Source organism: Manacus vitellinus, unplaced genomic scaffold (genome assembly GCF_001715985.3).
Source record: "Manacus vitellinus isolate BGI_N305 unplaced genomic scaffold, ASM171598v3 scaffold_6_pilon, whole genome shotgun sequence".
Lineage (NCBI taxonomy): Eukaryota > Metazoa > Chordata > Aves > Passeriformes > Pipridae > Manacus > Manacus vitellinus.
The window spans coordinates 31,091,225-31,113,475 of record NW_021940750.1 but is presented as its reverse complement, the minus strand read 5'-3'; the positions used below and the strand labels follow the sequence as shown (position 1 = coordinate 31,113,475).

At 45.8% G+C, this 22,251-nt stretch overlaps 2 protein-coding genes across 2 annotated transcripts in view; both read right to left on the bottom strand.

Moving 5' to 3' along the window:
* The window catches only part of LOC103763394 (extracellular tyrosine-protein kinase PKDCC), a 13,905-nt gene extending 8,883 nt beyond the window's left edge, over window positions 1-5,022 (bottom strand). Inside the window, exon 1 of the mRNA XM_029964146.1 lies at window positions 4,969-5,022. Coding sequence (XP_029820006.1) covers window positions 4,969-5,022 — 54 coding nt within the window. The remainder of the gene's footprint in view (window positions 1-4,968) is intronic.
* Window positions 5,023-6,643: 1,621 nt separating this feature from the next.
* LOC103763395 (cholesterol 24-hydroxylase) lies at window positions 6,644-22,116 on the bottom strand. The gene is made up of 15 exons (XM_018082986.1): window positions 21,954-22,116; window positions 18,579-18,656; window positions 17,999-18,080; window positions 17,381-17,454; window positions 16,592-16,678; window positions 15,853-15,991; window positions 15,128-15,238; window positions 14,178-14,334; window positions 13,794-13,856; window positions 12,529-12,601; window positions 12,005-12,089; window positions 10,071-10,181; window positions 9,725-9,813; window positions 8,762-8,828; window positions 6,644-7,908 (listed from the first exon to the last, which is right to left on the bottom strand). The coding sequence occupies exons 1-15, from the start codon at window positions 22,079-22,081 to the stop codon at window positions 7,747-7,749; spliced, it is 1,506 nt and encodes a 501-aa protein (XP_017938475.1). The 5' UTR covers window positions 22,082-22,116; the 3' UTR covers window positions 6,644-7,746.
* Between the last annotated feature and the right edge of the window lie 135 nt (window positions 22,117-22,251).

The following is a 22,251-nucleotide window of genomic DNA, read 5'->3' as shown; positions in this document are numbered from 1 at the left end:
AACACGCCGATTTCCAGGGGCGTGAGTTTCGTCAGCCCCGATAGAGATACTGCAGCGCGCGGCCGAGGGATAGCTGTACAATGGGTTAAAATTAGTAAGGACTGAGATATCACGTTCCCCTGCCTCTGGAAAAGCTCGGGTTAGGTTCCTAAGAAAAGCAAAGACTGGCAGTCTCTCTTATTAGAAGGATAACCCCTATTAAGTTGAATCAGCAAAACGCTGCCTAAAGCACAGAACTGTAATTTTTTACAGAAAAAAACCCCGCCAACAAAACCAAAAAATCCTCCTCCTCCAAAACCAGCCCGTCTAGGCAGAGAACACAGCTTTATCATTTATTTCCGAGGAAATTGATCGGCCTGGTGACAAAGCCAGCTCAGGACTGCCTTCTGTAACACACGTGTACCTGTGCAGGAGAGGAAAGTACTGCCGAGGTGGCTGCGAGAAGCCGGACAGGTTCGTGCCGCGGTTCTGTCACTGGCTTTAGACACGTGTCTGCACTGGGCGCTGCTGTGCTGGAAGTCAGTCGGGTTAGCTTAGGGCGAAGGCAGATACAATTTGTCTGCTTTTAATTTAGGCAATATGCAGTTAATTCTCCTCACTGAGCAGCCTGAAACACCAGCCCAATGGGTTGATTCACTTTTTTATTTACCTTTATGCTACTGGGCTAGAAATTAAAATAATGGTCTGCCTCTCCATCTAGTTTGCTTCGTTTTCTGCCCTAATGTTTTTGGTGGCAAAACTAGCCTGAGAGACCCTCCCCAGAAAGGGAGAGGTGATGCACAGCACAGTTGGGCATTGGAGGTTGGAGGATGTCCATCTCACTTTTCCTCTGTTAGCTGGGGTGCCTGCTATTTCCCAGGTGCTGCCCTGTTCCTGAGGGACACAGCTCTGCTGAGAGCCTGCAGGTTCTGCCTGCACCAGGACAAGACTGGTGGGGCATCCACTGGGACACAATGGGTGAGATTACACGGGGTTTGTCCTGGTTGTCATCAAGCAATGGGACTGCTCAGTCCTGCAGTGCTGCTGATGCCCTTGGACACATCTGCTCCTCCATGCCTCCCTCCATGCACAGCAGTGCCATTGCCTCTCTCCTGACTCACTCATAACACACTCTGCTCAGGTCACTGTCACAAGTCACCCCTGCAAAGGAGCCTTTGTGAAACCTCAGTAAGAAATTCGACTTTAATGTCATGGCTTGAAGGATGGAGATTTTCAGAGATTACAGCAAGGCAGCTATCATGACCAGTGATCCCCAAGGCTATTTTAACAGGAATAATGAATATAAGCAATCACTTACAAATAGGTTTCTTCCCAAAAGCCTGCAGAAAGTTTCCCTTTCACTTCTTGTTGGTTCAACGCCACTGGAGCAGTCAATGAGACAGAGTATGAGCAGCACCTCAGTGGAGCACAGTTGCTCTGTGAGACAGCAGGAAAAATGAATTCTGAATTCTTCAGGACATTTCCAGATGACAGTTTGGGAAGGGAAGGCAAAACCCACAGTCTGCCTATATGTAAAATAAAGTGGAAAATCTCAGGCCATGCACGGACAGGTTAGAAGCTGAACCCAGAACAGCTCATTCAGTAGCTGAATTTCCTTTGTTGCTTTTTAACCCTAATAGCTCTTTAATTAGTGTCCTTATTTTCAAATCAACTATACATTTGTGTCATATTAATTAATATTCATTGTCACTGGAGAGGTATTAAATGCATTTTTACCTGTGTTTCCAAGGGAATATATGCCAGCTGAGAGTACTATTATCTGATTTCAGCCTGTCCTCAATACTGTAATAGTATCAAGGCCTATTAGAGAGGACTCCCAGATACAAAAAGGTAACAATGACTGATTATTTATTTGCTTTAGAGTAGCACTTAAGATCATGGCTGCCAAGATCATGGCTCTGCTGCGCAAGGCTTTTTGCAGACTATGGCACAAGAGGTGGCCTTGCCTGACAGAGCTGACACTTGAAATAAGAAACAAAGCAAAGTGCTGCAGCAAGGATCTTGCAGAGTAGTATGTGGTCATTTGAGTGTCCCTTAGTTCCTTGGAGGGTTTGTGCAAACAAAAGAGGGGATAGGAGGTAATGGGGGAAGAGACGGAAGGTGAGGGTGAGACAACCCTTACAGAAGAGATGAAAAATCCCACAGAACTGGAGTCTTTTCTGGTGCTTGGTACCAATACCCCCTGCTAGAATTCTCAGGGTGGACCCAGCATAATCTCTTACTGGATGCTGCTGGTGCCTCAGGCACTGGAGATGCTCCAGTGTCTGCTTTTAGCTTACAGTGCTGTGATCTTCTGAGGAAAGGGGCAAGAGCAAGGCCTAATTAAGTCCATTGGAAAAGAAGGAAGCAATTCTTCAACATTTTTACAATGGATCTGTACAGGAGAAACAAATTCTCCTGCACAAGCCCATTGAGGACACTGGCATGAGGTAGAGTCCAAAACCCTCAGCTGGACCTCAGTATCAGGGCAGTATAGATAGGAAGCAAATCCTATAGATGTACCAATGAGGAGAAGGAGAGCTGGAACGTGCACAGTTCAGTGTGGCAATGTTTCAGAGTGAAAGAAAGGAGATGTGTGGAAAAGAGTTTTGCTGAGAGAAAGAGGGCTAAGAGATAAAGGGGAAGGATGGGTTGCAGAAGGTCAGTACTGGAACTAAATGGCCTGCTAGCAGGCTTAGCCTAGCAGTACAAATTGGCTGTATAGATGGACAATCTTCAGACTAGTACTGACTGAAAAGTGAAAGTGCCAGATACATTCCTAGGTCACTGGCACTTCATTTTCTCTGTAGCCATGCTGTTAGAGCAGTGCCTGGCCACTGCTGTCCCTGATCTGAGAGTCAAGATGTGCCAGACACCCCTCCTGATACACAGATTGCACATGGCCATCATATTTTGAAGTATAAAAGAGCTTGATAGATGACTGTTCTGTGCCAGTCCACCTCAGTGCCAGGGATAGGTCCATAGCATATTTCTTTCGTTAATATAGATGTCACCAAAGTATTTTGAACAGAGAGGGGGAAACAATTCCTGTCCTTCAGAAGAGGTGGAAGTCCTACTCCTGAGCACTGTCTGACTCTCAGGAGCTCTGGGGGCCTTTGCTGGCTGAACAAGAAGGAGGATCAGAAGATGATTTGTTCTGCGGGTACCAAACCATTGGAGAAGTTCAGAGCAGAGCTCGTGCATGTTGCAGGTCCTGTGAGGGAGCAAAGAAGTGCTGAACGTAGAGAAAGCAAACTCCTGCAGGGAGAAGTCCAGCTGCTCACTGCAGTGGAAGGCAGATAGCTTTGACCCAGAGCCTGCTGAGACAGCAGAGCAGGACAAGGCCAGGAGACACTTCAGGGATTGAAGGGCAAATATCCGAGTCAGTAATCCCTATTTCTCTAAATCCCCATCACTGACAATTCAGAGACAGATAAAAAATACTTGCTACCTCTCATGGACCCGTGCATGGGCACACGTGGGCATGGTGAGCAGGGCAGGGCTTGCCACCAACCATTTCACACAGAGATCTTATGTGAGAAGGGAAGGCATTGTAGTAAGTTTTCTGAGCTTGCTAGCTTTGACCTCTTTTTGTCATTTTGTTTTCCATCTCCTGAGCCTCCCTTGTACCTGCAGCTGAGAGACTGAGCCTACAGCAAGAAACTGAGCTCACAGGGAATAAAACAGAGTAAAGGGCCTCCCACTCTTCAGCTTCAGTGTCACCTGCGTGCAGACTCCAAACCTTAGCATAAGGCAGACAAGCAGAGATTAATTAAAAATAATGTCATCATGTGTCCTGCAGAGCAGACCAAAGCAGTGGCATGGGCAGCATGGAGAAACCTTATAATGACTCAATTGAGATGCTGTCAGGATTGTAATGTCCCCTCGTGGGTAGTTTCCCTGCCTTACTGGTGCCTCCCTTGTCCTTGATACCACTGAAGGAGCACACCCACTGCCTCACTGAGGAAATGTCATTCTTCAAGTGCTTCTTTTGTCCCGAGGTCAGCAGAACAAATGATGTTGCAGTTTGTGGGGAAATTGAGAGGAGGCGAAAGAGAGCTGCCTGACAGAATACATCCCATCCCATCCTATCCCATCCCTTCCTGTTGCAGCTCTCATCCTACAACCACACTGAGTGCAAATGCATGTATGGTTAAGCTGTGCACTTGCACTAGGCCCACCAGTATCTTACACTTTCTTATCTACGTTCATTCCTCTGGGGGCTGCAGACGGAGCTGTCCACTGTTCAGAAAATATCAGGCTGGGCTATAATTTCGATAAATGTGATTGAATCCCATGCTTCTGAGCTTCTCCTGGCTTCTTGCAAGGGCTGGAATGAGATTTTTCCCACTTCTGTCCTGGCAGTAATGCTAGCTGGGCTCTCTGGAAAGGTATGAGTCTGTACATGAAGTGTAGAGGAAAAATTGGGAGTCTCCTGTGCTCCAGACTAGTTGGGGTGAGAAAGCTTCACATTCTCCCATGCCAGCACCGAAGGCATTTGCCTTCTGAAAGACAGACACCTCTGGGTACAATTTCCCTAGCTGGATCCCTCCTGTCCTAAGAGGTCTAGGCAGCAGTGTTTCCTTCTTTCTTGTCTATGACACTGATCTAGAAGGGATAAGATCAAGCTCTTGGGTTAGTATAAAAAACCTGGGAAGAAATCCTGGAGGGAAAGTTTTCACTCTGAGTACATACATGAAAGTCCTGGGCATCAGTCCAGAAGAAGGAGGCAAAGAGTTTATAGGTCTGGGAGAGGGATCAAAGAAACCTGCAGCAGCCACGTCAGAACAGGAGGAAGACTTAGCACCTCTAATAAAGACTCTTGGGAATACATGTCACCACTGGTGCCCTCACCTTTGAGGGCAGCTGTAACCTTGACTCCTGCCAGCTGAGCTTCTGGCTGTCTCCTGACAGTCCCTGTCCAGCTGCCAGCGTGCACATCTGGGGCAGGGTGAAAGCCAGAGGAGCTGCTGGAGGGCAGGCACTTACCTGCAGGGTGCAGGGGCAGGAGCAGTCCTGAGCAGCCTGGCTTTGCAGTTCCATGTCAACTGAGAAACCTTCTTGCATCCAACCTCCAGGGATGCAACACTGGCCTGTGCAGGACCCTGCCTGAGTGGCACCCAGGGAAAATCACCCTACCAGCCATATCCAGCTTTGTGTTTGTATTGCCCAAGAGCCAGGAAAAAGATAAGAAGAAAATTAGCTACAGGTATGACACTTTCCTACAACCAGCTGGTAAGTGAACTGGGTAGACAGACTTTGTTCTACTTTTTTGCCTTACTGGCCAAGAACCCAGCCGAGGGCTTGGTGCAATAATGATTGCCCTAGAACTGAAATAATGTCTTTCTCTTCCCCAGAATAAGGAAAAACTGTCCTTTTCTGTGGTGTCCAAAAAAGCTCAGCTCCCAGGTGTTTTTATAGCCCATGGCATGCACAGCTGTGCCTCCTGAGGCACTTCGGGTCTGAGGTTTCTCAACAGGGTTTGGCAAAGCTGGTGCTGGCAACCAGGTGGCATACAGGGCACCAGGAAACAGCTTTCCTGAACCTGCTCCTTTTTTCTTTTAGTCAGACAAGGGATCACCTCCTGGCTGGAGGTGCAGGATGAAACCATGGGAACAATGCAGGGCATTTGCACATCATAGGCCACCATCTCCTCCTGCGGGAAGATGTCTTGGATGAGCCAGGACAGCCTGTCTCTTAAGAGAAGGAGCTGTCAAGGCTGAGGAGTGCTGCTGCTCTTGGGTGCATCGGCAATGAGCGCTTGCCATCTGCTGGGAGGCGATCAGCCTGACAGGCGACAGTCTGGCAAGGGCTCTTGGGTGTAGAAAAAGGAGAAAGGTCTGTGCCAGCGGTCCCTGGAGAGCTGGGTGGTAATTTGGCCTTGCAAGAAGAGGGTAAACACAAAGCAGTCAGGAAACTCCAGTCTTGGACAGATGAGGGCTGACGGAACTCACTGCAGGGTTTTAACATGCTAACATGTTAAAATGAGCCCTTCTTGGAGGGGCCTCACTCCATTGCAAAGGTAGCAGAAGGCAATACATGTTTGTGTAACTAATGCATCTCACCTCACTCATTAGCAGCAGAGCCCTGGTGTGGTGGCATCTTGCATTCCCACAGCACAATTTGCCAGCATCTGTCAAGCTGTGTGCTGTTCACAGCAAAGGCCACTCCCTGTCACAGCTTCCCCCACCTCTCCCTTTGACATGTTCTCAGGGTTCAGCTTTTTGTTATGCCACCAGCACATCCAGCCTGACTGGCATGGAGTATCCCAGTCCCTATTGTGTCAACTCCTGGGAACACACATCCAGCTGGAGAGTCCTCAGTTTCCCAATGAGATTATATGAATGTCTACAAGCAGATCTCAAGGTCTTGAAAAGCTGGTCTATTGATAGGTGGACTAAACCTTCCCTTGCAATACAGGTATAGGTACCCTGGGTGTAAGTCATATTTGTACGCTGTATGATGTTGATCGTATTATCAAAAGCAGCATCAACCTTCTGGGCCTGCTGTCCCATTGCTGCACTGAATGAGATTGTGCACAACAGGATCAGAGTCAGGGAAAGTTCTGGGATGTTACTCTTCTGGTATGGAAACCACCACGGGAACTTGACAGTATACAGACTGTATTTTTGCTCTTTTAATTCAGAAAGGTAAGAAACAACAGTGGCAGCATCAAATTTCTTTAATTTGCTGTATTTCATGACAGAGAAGGCCCAAACTCCTATTAGGTATCTACATAGTTCTGGAAGGCAGCATTTTCATATGGTAGTTTTTTCCCCAGCAGAGCCCAGCTGCAAGCCCACATGCAGCGAGCAATTCAGGCACATCTGCAGAAGAAGGGGGTGCAGGACCTTCTCCTGTCTCTGGCTCAAACTGCAGACACATTACTTCAGTGGCAACACCATTTTAAGCAGCATTTAGCTCAGGCACTTATTTCCAACCCTGCTGTACCTACTAGACCATCTGGTCCAAGTCCTACTGTAGCTTTGTGGTAAACCAGACAGGGAAAATGATCCAGACTAAAACAAACACAGCAAGACTCCCCTGACCAAAGAACTGTGTCTCAGAAGAATGAACACAGGCTGTGTGGAGGGGTAGGAGGAAACAGGAGATTCCCTTTCTACAGTGTGGACTGGCAATCTACACTTTGCATAATTTCAGAAGAAAAGTGGAAGAGACTGAATAAAAATGAGGTGGGAGCAACAGGGGGAAGTAGTGGCCTCAGACTGATATTTTTGTTCAGATTGTTCCTATCAATTGTTCTTGTTTAGAGCAGGAATGGAAAAATTGCTTTGACAAAAGACTATCTCCAAACATCTCTTCCTAAGTTCAACCCAAATCTGTGCTCCACTCTTTTCTGATTTCATTCTGTAAGTAGAAAACTTCCCAAACAAGGGTTTACTTTAGACCATGTTGTGTTGTAAGTAAAGTTAGTGAAAACTATGAGCTGAGATTCCAGTGGAGGTTTGTGTGGATTTCCAGGGATACTGCAGTGAAAGGATGTTCTTTTCCAAGTCTGGTCAGAATCAAATAGCCCCCCAGGAAAATTACAAGCTTGGCAATTCTGGGTATGCTTCCAGACTGAAAATATTCACTAGAGTGACTCTCCTAAGGTTTTCTTCAGTACATTATGAGGAAGGCTAGAAATAATTTCAGTGTAGTAATCCTCTAAAGGGACCTGCCAAATCAAACCTTTGATTAGTGTCAAGATCTTCCAAATCAGAGGAAACACTAACAGTAGCATGTCATGCTCCCCTCCTTGAGTAGTCATGCCTGGCAGCTTCTTGCAGAGCTCCTTGGCTTTAATTTACACATTACTCCATCTAGTGGCTTAAAGGTTCCAGCCTCCAAGAGTTTAAAACTCTGCCCTGGTACCAGCTGGAATTCAAACCTCTGCAGCAGTTTTGCCATCACCACTTTTGCCTCCATCTGTTAAGAAGAAAAGCAAATTCATTGTCAGTGACAGCATATAGAGCTTGGACTGCAGCTGCTTAAAGTCAGTGTATTATGTTATACTGCTTTGTCAATATAGAGATTTAAAAGTTAAATGCAGCCAGCTGAGTTTGGGCAGGAAACCTGGGACTTCATGGATTTGAAGACAGCTGACAGGCACTAGGATCGGTCCTTGTGTTTATGCATTAACCCCATTTGGGAAATCAGACTGTAAAACTAAAACACCGAAGGCTCTGAGCACTGGTGCTTAGATTAACCCACAGAACAGACCCAAAGAGCTGACCTCCTGCTGTCCTGAAATGCTCTCTGCTATGCTCATATACATCATTACATTGTTCCTTCCATCCATGTAGCCCCCTCCTCACCTTCTCTGTGACAGTTCTGGCTTGTGTCCTTCTGCCAGCTGCCGTTTTCCCTGCCTTGATTCTGTCAGGGGTAGCCACGGGATGGTCCCCAAGACCCCCTGCACATCCCCTGTGTGTTTGACCTTGGCTGGCAAAGGGTTGTTGACTGTGATTCCCATCACATTTGGATTCAGGCAGGCTGATCCAGGACAGTTCAGAGGGAGTGCAGCCTGCTTGCTGCTCCTCCCTGCAGACACCTGCATGTGCACACGGGTGACATGGGACCAGTTTGGCACATGGATGTGTGCTCATGTGACAGCATTTGAGAGATGTCCATCATTGGCATGAGGGAGATATTCCCTCTAGAGAGAAGGGGGTCAGTGCACCATTAGTGTGGCCTTTGGTCCCCCACCACCAGCCATGGCAGCACACCCTGAGTTGGCCCACTGCTTGCTATGGAAGTGCCGTTCCAGGCCTCTGCTTACCTGTGCAAACACCTGCCCGATGCAGGACCGGGATCCCAGAGAGAATGGAAAATAGCAATAATAGGGCCTGCAAAAAAAAACATTCAAAATTGTCACTCTGACAACTTGATTGTAAGGAAACAAGCAAATATTTCATCACAACAGCAAGGAAATGGTCTAAATATCACCTAGCCTATCTGACTTGTAAAAACAGCCTCCAAATTACCTCTTTTTTGCTTCAGAGCAGCAGTACAGCTCCACAGCATGTTTCCTCGAGATCTCTGCTTATTATATGGCTGAACTCACAGAGCTGTTTTGATGTATGCCAATCTTATTTCAAAGCTGAATGTTAAGCACACTCCAAATGCTCTCCAGCCTGTCATGAGGATGTAACGATCTGCCCAATTATTGCTCCTTTGGGCAGCTCTGAGCCATGTGAGGGAGGGGGTGTTTGGTTCAGGAGACCAGACTAACTCTAGGCTGAAGCAAAACTCCTGACTTGTGAAGTAGCTGATGATCTCTGTATCTAACTGTTTAGTCACTGATCCCTCCTATTGCACTCCTGACCACTGACTAGCCTTAGGCTGCCTCCCACATGGCTGAACAGCATCTTCTGTGCCTCAGCCCCTTCTGCCCTCTCTGATATGGAGACACTTCAAGAATCCTGGGGCCACGGCTGTCACATGTTAAATGTCTGTATTGCATTAATGCAAATATTCAACCTGGTTTTGGCCCAAAGCTTGGATCTGAATATAAACATTAAATAACAATAGTATTGGTCTGTTTTTGAAAGGTATCATGTGGTCTAAAGAATTTTTGAACAAAAGCTGCACATTATTGCTCTCTATTTGCATTTGAATGATTTAGTCTTACTCATACTGGAATGGAAAAATAGTTTTAGTCAATTTTTTTCCCCCTTGAAATATCTTCCTGTAATGGATCCTTATTAAATATTTAACAACCTGGGAGTAAAAAGAAACTCACTTAGGTGCATCTTTGCTGAATCGGTCTGGATTGAAAGTATATGGATCCTTGAAAAACCTTTCCATCCTTCCCATTACATAAGTGCTGAACTGTCAAGAAAGAGTTTACTTGTTTTAGTCAAGAGCAGCACACTGAAAATGCTTCTTTGCTGTCAGAGGTACAAAACCATAACTGCCTTCCACTCCCCAGTCCCAAATGAGAGTCCCAATTCACACCCCAGTTTTGGTCAAGATATTAGAGAGGCCAGCAGAAATACACCCTGGGAAGATTCTGGCCCTCTGATCCACAGATCCGTTACATGTGGATGAACTGCAGCAGCTAACAGCTGCTGGTGGCTGGGACTCACAACGAGCGTGGTGTTGGCAGGAATTCTGATGCCGTTGATGACGTGCTCCTTCTCCAGCCTGCGCACGGTCCCTGCGACGGGCGGGTACAGCCGCAGCGACTCCTTCAGAACCTGTGTCAGCAAAAAGCACAAAAGGTCACTTAGTTGATACAGTGTAGGAAGCAGAAATAGAATTAATTACCTCCCTATGGCCTTTCACTTTGGATAAGTGGGAGATTTTGACTTTTGAAACAGATGCTGGCGTATCTGCCTTGGGCTCCTGTGGGCAAAACGTATGGCTAAGTCAGCTCCTTCAGGCCCAGTTCTTTCTTACAACTGGTAAAATACAGAGAAAAAGACACAAACCCCACAGGAGATCCCATGCATTAAACAAATCTAAAATCTCAAGTCAGGTCAACAACTAAGCGAAAAAGTAATAGGAAGCAAATTCAAAGGGAATATCTAAGAGTGAAGTCTCCTGGCCCTGATGAGCTGTTCTGGGCACTGACTGCCATGAGGATGGGTGGTTGCTCCCACCTCCTTCCCACTCTCAGCACTGTGCTCCTGCTTCTGCCTTTGTCCTGCTTCTGCTGCTTGGGGAGCTGAGCCAGGTCAGAGCACCAAAAGGACAAAAAACAACCTGGCAAAGGAAAATGAATAGGGAATGTTGAGAAAAAATGGAACAAGACCATTTCTTTTGGTGGCAGTGAGCTGTAAGAATGGCTTATTTCATCAAAGTGAAACCTAATTAACAGTGCACATGAGCATCACACCGAAAATGCAATTAACGGTGTGTATGCACGAGTGGACTAACAAAAAAGAGATGTGGACAAAAGGATTCAGAATTGCCTGAGCGACAGGAGAGGAGTCCCATAGTCTCTGATACTCCAGTGATGGACTGGAGTGACTGATTTTGGTTGTACAGATCCAAGCTTGTGCTGCTAAATAAATGGTCTGCTTTGAGAGGCCCTCATGTGATGTGTCTTAAAACTGAAAGGATTAGATACCTCATCCTAATTGGAGTGGTATAATTGTGATGCTGTTTGGAGAAGCCTAAGGAAACCTGACGATTTCTGTAATCACACAGTTCCCTTTTCCTTCTGAGAAATACACCTATGAAATCTATCCGCTGTCAAAGCACAGTGATGTGTGGGATGTGATATGGCAAGTGATAAAACTATTGCTCACCTTAGCAGGGCAGTTTAAGAGAAAAATGATCATGGCAGACTACTAAAATCACAGGGCAAGTTAAGCAGAATAGCTGCCAGGACTGTGAATCAGCCTCTCCTGAGGGCTGCTGGTATCCCCCACCTTGTAAAAAAGGATATGCAACACAAACACTGGCAAGTAGCCAAACCCTGGCTTTGCAGTTCATTACCAACCAGCATTTCAATATGCAACTCTCTCCCCCTCTTCAGAGTGACTGAAGAGGGTTTCAAGACTGAACAATGAAAAACTGTCACTACAAAAACTAGCCATTATTTTTGGCTGTCCTCAAATCCCATTGAGTTTATGGCACTTGGTGAGATCATAGCTGGAAATGCTTTAACAATAATCAAACAAAAATAGAGCTGTGAGTTAGGGAAGTGTGTGGGATTCACACACAGGTTGGGCTCAAAGTTGCAAATCCTTCTAAAAATTACAGCTATGGTTTCAGCTTAAACAGATAGGGATTATGCAACTCCACTCTAGCTCGCAGTTTGGTAATAACTAAGGAAAGCATTGAAGGAATTGTGTGGGATGTTGCAAAGAAATTTGAGGCGCATCCTTCCCAACGAGGCTAGGCTGCTGCAAATGTCTCATGATACCTGCTTGCTGACTCTCTGAGGACAAACATTATCAGGATAAAATATGTGTATTGTTTTCAAAATCTTAAAAGTGTGGGGCTCCTCCATGACGTGTCAGAGGTGCTACCAAACAGCTCTGACTGGTATCTTACCTCACTCCTACAGTACCTGTGATAAGTAGGTGAGTTTGCCAAGATCCTCATAGTCAATGTCTCTCTTGGCACCAAGAACATCATCCACTTCAGCCTGAACCCTGCAGTTCAATTAAAAAATATTAGCTGTAGATGCCCATATCTTGCTAGGCAAGATTACATTTTTTACTTTCCAGACAGTAAGTTGGACTTGGACACCCATCCTCAGGCAAAATGCCTGCCAATTCCCAAGCAGGCATCCTGAACTTGTACTTCTTATCAGGATGAAGCAATGTGCACACAGGGCAGCTGAACCAGGTGGGATTCAGGACCAGTATATATAAAGGTTTTGAAAAAAAATCACCTAGATGAAACTGAAATAATCCATCTTAAGGTGTTTTTTTTTTTTACATTTTAGATATATTGGGACTATGGAACTGTTTATTTTGGAAGGCAGGCTAGAATTCATTGGGAATTGATCCTATCTTTTTAATAATCCTTATAATTAAGTTCATCTTGAAAGTAACAGCAAGTTGGGTTTTCAAATTGGAGCGCACATACCTTTCCAGTATTTCAGGATGCTGACCCAGTGCCATTACTGTAAATGACATCTGATTGGCAGTGGTTTCATGACCTAATGACACCAAAAATCAGTTTAAAGGTTAGCATGAAATAATGACATGACACAAAGATGGTCTACTAGCTGATTGTGAACAGGAAACTTTAAAGGTTGGACCCCAAATGTTTCATTTCAAGTATGCCACAATTAAAGGAAATACTAAAAGGGATGTAATGTCTACGTAGGGAACTTCCAAGAATGACAAGAACAGGACAGAGCTGGTAAAGATATGGCTCATCTTGCTCAACTCAAAGCTGCACTGGCTGCATGCAGCACCTACTCATTATGAGCTCCCTAACAGGAGGACCAGTGAGGTCCAGTATTTGCCTTGTTATATTATGGGACACACAGTTCTTCCAAAAAGCATGGATTTACCGGTTTTGAGGGAAAACAGAGCTTCCGACCATCTTTATTTGAAATGTCTGCTTTATGTGTTAGGATGACCCTGCTTGACCAGGGAAGTTGGAGTAGAAGAATCTTTGAACATTACTCATTCTGAGACTCTGTGATGTGGGCAGTTTCCCTTTTTTCATGGATAGGCACACGTATTATTTTAATGCATTACAGAAAACAGACTCCTGTAAAAATGTATTTGTTTCAATAACGTCCTTCTTGCAAAAGAACAGCATTTTGATTTCACCTTCTTAGGAATCTAAATCCTATTGACCTGCAAGATGATGTTTATCTCATGTATTAAATTGGCCCATGTTTTTTCTGATAGGCTTGACAGTGCCTTCTCCTACCAAGCATTGACTAACACTTTTCAAGCAAGAATGGCATTTAATGATGTGGGTGAGGTGACATGAAGATATGTGGAATATGTTAAAGGTGCTTTCAGTGGGGTTTGGTGGGATCTGGGAGGAAGGACCAGAACCCAGCCTTGCAGCTCAGTGGGCAGTGGGAAGCCAGAGGTTGGGAACCAGAGTGGGAAGCCTGGCATTATTTGCTGTGTCGATATGACTGAAGGAGGATAACCTACGATTTGCCTTTGAGAAAACTGAAAGTTCTCTTCAGACCTTGCCCAGCTGGTCCTACGCCAGTGTAAATACTGCTGTCTTCCAACCAAGAGACTCCTGGATACAGCAGCATTACATGGAGTGATGATGTTAATGATGATGTTAATCATGATTAGAAGGGTGTTAATCATGGCCCAAGAATGAGTACAGCTTCCCACATGACATATCCAAGAATAAAAATAGCTACCAACCTGCAACAAAGAAAGTGATAAAGTTATCCAGAATGTTTTCATCATCTCTAGTGTCCTCCAGAGCTGCCAAAATAGAAAAGCAAATGGGATTAGAAAATGCCCCCATGTCCCAGTTGGACCAGCCAGAATGCTCTGCCCTGTTTGGCACATACTGGGTGAGGTGGCATCAAGAGGAGATGCTCAGTGGGTGTTTCAGTGGTGGTTTGTGACCAATATTTGATCCAACACAATGAAACAGGGGATTTTCAAAGCAACTCTACTATCTTCAGTGTGAAAAAGCCTTTAAAGGAGGATCAAAGTTCAGATCCCTAAAACAATCCTCCCCAAATCCCATGGCAAAACACACCACAGAGAAATTCACTCAAACAGCAACATGTCCCTTACCATCTCCTTTCAGTATCTGTGTAAGAATATCCAACGTGGCTTCCTTCCCATTCTGGAGAGCTTCTCTCCTCTGGTCAATGCACTCCTTCCCCACACGCCGCAGCAGCCTCACACTCTCCCTGACCTCCTTTACCAACTTCTGTTTCCCTGGCATGTACTGAATACAGAATTTCTTGAGTCATTTTATTCCTTTTGCTGGTAAGAAATAATTTCAATGTTATTTTACAAGGCAGCACCTTGTTTTCTGCTAAATGACACTTGTCACAAAAACATCTGCTCTCCACGGAACAAAGTGAACGCCCCCAGGATGAAGGGTTTGGGTTGAAATGAGAAATATTTCAGTCTGTGCATGCTGATGTCCTGTCTTATCCAAGCTGATGTTTTGGGCACCGTGAGCAAAATGCCTCACCTCTCCATGGAAAGAGACAGCAGCATGCAATACAGAATCTCACCCCTGGTCCCAAAAAGGAAAACAGGAGCTCTAAAAGCCTGAACTACAACTTTCATGAGATACTAGGATGATTTTTAACTTAAATATTTCATATTACATCCATAATTTCTTAGTAGATAAATTTGGGTTGAAAATATCATTTTTTTATGGCAAGAATGTTCAAATTTCTTCCACTTTGAGTGAGGGTTGCCATCCTGCTTGGACAAAGGGTAAAAATCTCAATTTTTAATGGGTCTGAAAGTGTAAAACCATATGAAAAGGAGACACATGCATGGGGGAAGAGAAGACAGAAAGGAAGCATTAAATGTTAATGTTAATTCTGCAAGTGTTTTAAAGCATTAGTGAATTTTATCTTGATGCACATTGGAGGGAAAGATCTACAGATGACTGTTTCCCCATCAAATATGGACCTTGCACAGCTCCCTCCAACTAACTCAGGAAGGAGCAGAGGTTCCAGCTGGATGTGAGGAGAGAGGACAGAAGTGAGGAGAGTACAGACCTGTATGAGGGGGATCCGTGACTTGGTCAGTCCCTCCAAAACCATGGTCACAGCGTGTGGTAAAGGCATCTGGTCATCACTCAGTGCGTTTAATTCCAAGCCAAAGGCTACCTAAGGAGCAGGAGAGAAAAAGGCAACTTGCTGCACCCTCCTGGCTCCCTGGGGCTGGGGTGAAAGAGCAGGATAACCTCATACCACCACCTTTTTCCCTAAAAATATCTCAGGCTAGATCCTGCCCTGCAGGAGACCATGAGGGGAGGGCAATACCTACATTATGCTTCCTCCTTATTTGGGGGGATTAATAATTTACTATTACTCTCCATTCATCCCAAACTGTTTTGCATAGATAAGGGAAAAGCCAGCGTAAGGCAGACTTCATGCTGACATATAATGGCAATAATATAACCCATGAATGAGCACTAGTGTGCCCCTTTTGTCATGGAGGGGTGGGAGGTGTGAGGATGAAAGGGCTTTTGCAAAGGGTCCCCATCCTGCAGGCCACACTTAGACTGTGCACACCCTTCCCTATCTGCCCCTTCCCATGGCTCAGTTCAGATGGAAGTGGCACAATTAGTCCTTCAGCTCTTCTGGCACTGGTGGGGAAAGGTCTTTTTCCCTGGCTCCAGCTCTCTGGCTCCAGCTCCAGCTCCCATCCTGCTGCCAGTACACATTACTTCCATTCCTTCCTGCCATTGCAGAGGAAACAAGAAAGTGACAGCTGGTACCTTTGCAATGATATCCATAGTCACCCGGCACATCATCGACAGCATGCTAAACTCTTTTTTCCCATCTGCCATTTCCTCTAGCTTCTCCATCAGCTCCTCTGCTTTTTCATTAAAAGTTTCCATCAGACCAATCAGGTAGCTGAACAATCAATAAAGATGAGTAGTGGGGGTTCTGGAGAGGACACCTTTGCTCAGCCAAAATAACTTTATTTTCCATAGAAAATTGTAATTATTTTTTTTTAATTTATAATCAACTTCCCTCAATACTTTAAAAAGCAAACAGATAAAATGAGCTACATTCTTCTTACAGCAGCCCTGCTCTGCCCTGCCATAAAACAAATGTCTGTCATGGCAAAGGGCTGTGGTTTGTGCACACTGAAGCAAAGCATGTGGACTTTATCTTTGGACCTTACGTGCAGTGCATCGAGACACACACAGGGAAACCAGATCAACCCTCTGCCTTACCCTTTCTAACAGGATAAGACAGCCATAACCACACGCCTGCATATACAACCTCGGGACCTTTCTGCCATTGCTGAACTCATAGGGGTGTCACTGCTCCATGGGAAGTCTGGTCAAATTATACTTGGTATGGAAATGGTGTCCTAGACTTAAGTAAAATGTAATTTTGGCACTAACTGTCTTCTTTTTTCCCCTCTAAATATCAAATAATGACAGGGAGAATCATGAAAATACAGCAGAAATAACAGCTAGCTCATCCCAGAAATATCTGCCTTACGTTCGGCTGAAAGCTGGATCCATTATCCTCCTCTGCTTGTGCCAATGCTCATGGTTGCAAACAGTTACCAAGCCATTCCCCAGAAACCTAGAATGTAGGAAAACAAGGAAAGGAACAGTTTTCAGCAAGGGAGCCAGCTGAACCCCATGTAGTCACACAGATAAGTCTTTCACATCTACTTTCTTCTATTTTGCCCATGTATAAGGAGCACTGTGACACTTCGAGTATTGCAATCATTGCAGGACTCTGGACAACAACTGAACCACAAATATGTTTTGCTAGGTAGGTGTGGACTGCTGAGTCCAATAAGATGCTGGTTCATTACAGCTGATATACAAAGAATTAATATAATAACGGGATTATTATATTTTTAAAAGCTTCAGCCTAACAAAGAAATCCCCTTTTTTGTGATTGAATTTAGGAGCTGCAAAATCCCACCCATCAAGGACTAACTCAGTGCTCTAAAATCTAAGTAAGAAGTTTGATGATGGTCTTGAGCAGACTATTCTGAGACTAACTGAACATCCCCAGGCAGGAAAAGAATGTATACAATCAAGGTAAAACAAATCCTCCTCCCTGACTGGGAAGACATTTGACTTCACACAAAAATTATTAGGTACGTGCTGCTTACGTATGTCTGGAATTAGACATTAATCCCCACACTAAGGTCTGAGTCAAAATAAGTGTTCACCTGTGGTGTTATTAGTCTTGCACTTATTTACAGATCACAATGTTATTAGTTTTGCACTTATTTACAGATCACAATGGCTTCAGATGGGTTTTGCCTACCTCTCACCAAATAGGCTGAAGATACGATCGTACACCAGCCGATCCTTTGGGTACTGTGGTGACATCAAGAACTCCTAAAATCGAATCTCAGGTCAGTGAATACTGAGTGCAATCTGTTTCCCAGACAAAACATAAAATTTCACTCACACATTTACTGTGTTCCTTCTGTAGCAATAGTCTGAGGAGTAGATGAATTATTTGGTGTGCCCTGATTCCCCAGTTCCCATGCTACTAGCTTGTTTTGCATGCCTCTAGCACTTTTTTGCCCAATGACCTGAAATCTCACTCTCTGGTAATTGCAAAGATTTAAAGAAAGAAATTCAGTCTCTTGTGCTTCGTTCATTTGAGATATTAAGCTCTTGCAGAGGGACTACTTTTCAGAAATGGTGGGTGTTTACTATATGTGCTGTTTAAATAAATGTGACAAAGTAAATTAACCAATCAAGGAAGAAAATAAATCAGGACAGCCCAGAGAGCAGAACACCTCATCCTCCTAACCCTGCCAGAGCCAAGCATAGACTGGCTGCTTCGTGCTGCCCTGAAGATCAGGCACTAGCTCCCTCCTTATGGAGGGAGAGGCTGATCCCCACTGCTGATGTGACTTTATTTTTTGAGTACCTTCACTCCTTCAGGACTCACAACCATTACTGTGACTCTGTGAAAGGCATTAAATCGTACAATAGGTCCGTATTTCTCTGCCCTGTAAGAAGAGAAGATTAAAAAAAAGAGAATTATGGTACAAGCAATCAACATGTAACAGTTGCAACCTAATAACCTCAAAGGACCAGAGCACACTGCAGTGGGAACTACTGCAGTCTAAAGACATTAGGAGAATTGCAGAATCACCAAGGTTGGAAGAGACCTTCAAGACCATCTAGTCCAACAGCCAACGCAGCAGCACCACCACAATTACCCCAAACCACATCCCCAAGTGCCACATCCAGATGCTCCTTGAACACTTCCAGAGACAGTTACTCCACCACCTTCCTGAGCAACTTATTCCAATGCCTAATCACTCTTGCAGCACAAAAAATTTTTCCAATATCTATCTGACCTGAAAGATCAATGTTCTCTCTCTGGCTCCTCTACTGACCTTCTGAATGATGCCAGTTGCACAATTCAGGGTCTCCATGCCTTGATTTCCCCACTTGTTCTACAGGGCTACCCCATTCAATGTTATTGATGTGTCTCAACTTACCACTGCAGGAAGAGATCATGAACAAACTCCTGTTTCTTCATCATTCTCCATAAGAGTGGGAGGTGTCCAAATAAAAAGCTGCAGAATATGAAGATTAAGAGGGTCATGAGGATGCCAACATTGGGGTTTATATGGATTAAAATCCTTCTTGCTCAGTGAGTGTTCCTCAGGTTTCACTTGTAAGAAAATAACTCCAAGCTATGCCAACGCCCAGCCCTCATCACACTGGTAAGCTGGGGACCAAGGTCAGGCTGGTGTATGCACACAGCCAGGAACACCAGTGCAGAGACAAAGGATGAGGTCTTTTTTGCTGCTGTTTTATAGGAGAAGTTTGGGTCTGGGTGGGAGCCCCCCATGAATTGCTTTGCCCTTTGTCTAGCTGATCGAATTTTGACTGCAACTATTATGTTTCTGTACATAAAACAGATATTTGCATTAATATCCTTTAATACGTGCTCAGCTCTAAGGGTAACTTCAGTTCTGGCAGTGGAGTTCTGTTAAGCAAAATTAGGAACCTTCTGCATAAAGCTATGTTACTTCAAATGCTGGGGAAAAAAAGGACCTAAGAATGGTCCTCACTGGTTAATATGGAAACTGAAGACATTAATGAAAAAGGTTAACTCTTCAAATACAATAGCTGAATTAAAAAGTTAGAGATCAACTTCCTCCAAGTGAGAGCAGTGAATTCCCACAGGTTTCGTGTCAATCTGAAGGAAGATTTGGCCAAGCTCCTCTCTAAATGAAGCAAGCTGCACTCAAGATCTGTTTTCCATTTGAGAGACAGAGAGCCATGCCATCATCCTTTTCAGTATAAATAAGCTAGAGGGGACATACAGGCTCTTATTTTATTACTGTTGGAACTGGGAGGCACATAAAATAATAAGGACTCAACAAAGATACCCAACATCTACAGAAACTTTTAATCCTCCACTTGTTTGACTCCTCCATTGTAACTGGATTCTGAAAAGATGTGAAAGCCCCAAATACAACGCAAGTCCTTTGTTAGCTAAAGCTCTGGAAACTGCTCTATCTGCAGAGCAGGAAGCAAGGTCCCACTCATGGCTCCTCTTGTGTGACACATAAATCCTCAGAGATATTTTTCATCCCCTCTCCCATCACCCAGTTAAGTCAGGTGTTACAACAGGCCTAAAACATTTATCCACTACTAAGAAGACCCAGTAACTTACTGCATGTCATGAAAAAAACTAAGTGTGGGTTTGGTTTGGGATATATAACTACCTGACACTATCAACTGAAAACATGTATTTACAAAGAAATCCCTTTTTCCCATTTCTTGTTTTTCAACCTTTAATATCAAGCCAACCTTTGAAGAGGCAACCTCCTCTCTACAGGTGAGCCATTCATGCAGAAAAAAATAAAACAAAGCCACTATGACCACTAGGACTCACTTTTCCAGTCTGTCCTGCACAATTTTCCTTGAGAGATGTGCTGTGCTAGTTCTGATAAAACAAATGGGCTCAGGGAATCAAGGGCATTAATGTAATCTTGTCATCAGGCAGCCATAAGACTTTAGACAAGACTTTGATAAGATCCTGTTGTACTTCATCCTAAAATAAGGCTTTCTTAAGCTTTTATCAAAGGGAAAGAGTCAAGGGCAAAGGGAAAATCCTCCTTCTGGGACAGAATAAAGCCTTGAAAGGATGCAGGCTGTGGACTGGCTGGCTGGGAAGCACATCTGGTGGGCAGCGAGCTGGACACAAGCCAGCCTTTGCTTCTGGTGCTGCTCTTCTCCAGTTTTCCAGATACAGTATCAGATGAGAAGCGTTTAGATTTGAGTTACTCCCATTTCAAAGTAATCTGGATTGGCAAGGACCTCTGGAGGCCACCAGCCCAGTCCCTTGCTCCAGGCCAGTCAGCATCAGACCTCAGGGCTGCACCCAGCCACATGGACCAGCTTTTGAGCACCCTCATGATGAAGGTTTTTCACCTTACACCTCAATGGCCTTAAGACAATTCGTGCCATTGCCCTGAAAACAGCCATTGGATTCCCTCTGCCCTTCAGCAGCTGCTTCTCTGCCAAAAGCCAGCCCAGCTCTAAGCCTCCTGGGCACCCCAGCTGCCTCCACTGGACTCCTCTCAGTTTGTCAATGTCTTTCTTTTACTGGGGAGACCACCACCATCACCACACACAGCATCTGGCTTTACCTCTTATTATTTTTTTTATAAACAACTTTTCAGATCTGGAGGTATTTGATTTTTCTTACCTTGGACATTTAGGAGTGGAAGTGTTTGTGCAACAGGTACTGAAGTGGGAGTTTTGGATTGTACCTGGCAATTTGTACTTTTGAAAAGCCATCAAGTGCTGTGGGCTCACATGACATACAAGCTTCCACTTCGACAAACCAGTACTAGAAAGCTTTCTGGGAAGGATCCTATGCTGATGACTAATATCAAGCCTCAAACCCTGAAGAAGGGACAGAAAAGCGGCCACAGGGTTCCCCAAGCTGCCATTACTCTGTGGTGTTACTCCACACCTCAAAACGAACTTATGGACAAGCAGGTTTAGGTACAACAAGATCCAGCCTCTCTCTAATCTTAGTACGTGACCCTGATTACACAAGTAGGCTGAAGCTTGGAGCTGGGCAGCCAAGCTCGGTGTCCCTGAAGGCTGTTTGTGTAAGACAGTGCTGGTGCAGTGTCTCTTCCTGTGGCATGTTACAGAGGGCATGTGCACCCACGGGTGAGGTTGAACGGGAAGCTCACACACTCCTGCAAGAGCCATGTCTCCTTCTGACACTGCTGCCAATGCCTCGCTGGCACCTTTCTCACCATCCTTTATCACTTATGACATTTTTATTTATTTATGGCAGAAACCAAACACCTGGCTCATGAGGGAGAGCACGGAAGGTGCCTGGTGGAGTTAGTGTCAGTGTGCCTGCTGGAGCAGTGTAGCAGGGCTGGCTGTGCTGGTCCAGCTCAGGGAGCCCCTCCGGCGCTGCACGGCCGGTGCTGCCGTCAGGTCCCTCCGCGGTGTCCTGAGCGAACGCACAGCTCGAGTGGGCGGCTCTAAACCTCTCCTTCGTGCCGCTGTGGCCACCCGGGAGATGCAGGTCAGGGCATCCAGCCCCGGCCGACCAGGCGGTGTCCCCGGCGATGGCAGGCGGTGCCAGCCCTTCCCGGGAGCGGGCACACAGGAGCGCTGTGCCCAGCCTGCTCATCCCTCGCCGCTGCCCTCGCCTACACCCGCCAGGCTCGGCCCGGCCCAGGGACACCGGTTGGAGGGTTTATTTCCTGCTCTGACGTTTCCTCACGGATCTAGCCCAGCGGCCGGGTCTGGAGCCGGCGGCGGGGAGCGCCCAGCAGAGACACCCGCCCGGGCCGCCATCTCCTCGCCCCGCCCCGCCGGCCCCTTACCTCTCCCGCGGGGCGCCGGGGATGTGGTCGTACTTGGCATGGATGTGCTTCACGTAGCAGCAGTACAGGACAAAGCCCAGGAGGCAGAGGGCCAGCAGGAGCCCCCCGGCCGCCCACAGCGCCTCCATCCCCGCCGGCTGCCCGCGCTGCCCCCCTGTCCCGGGCGAAGGGCGGCCGGGGCGGGCCGGGAGAGTTCCCGGCTGCGGGCGGGGACGGCGCTGCTTAAAGAGCCCGGCGGCGGCGGTGTGAGCTGAGAGCCCCGGGATGGGTTCAGATACACCCACAGCGTGTGCCTGTG

Excerpts from the sequence above, each read along its gene's own strand:
- LOC103763395 (XM_018082986.1), bottom strand. The coding sequence starts at position 22,081 with ATGGAGGCGCTGTGGGCGGCCGGGGGGCTCCTGCTGGCCCTCTGCCTC. Across the intron at positions 18,081-18,578 it reads CATGATCTCTTCCTGCAGTG|GGCAGAGAAATACGGACCTA; the intron begins GTAAGTTGAGAC and ends CTCTTCTTACAG. Across the intron at positions 13,857-14,177 it reads ACAGATACTGAAAGGAGATG|CTCTGGAGGACACTAGAGAT; the intron begins GTAAGGGACATG and ends CTATTTTGGCAG.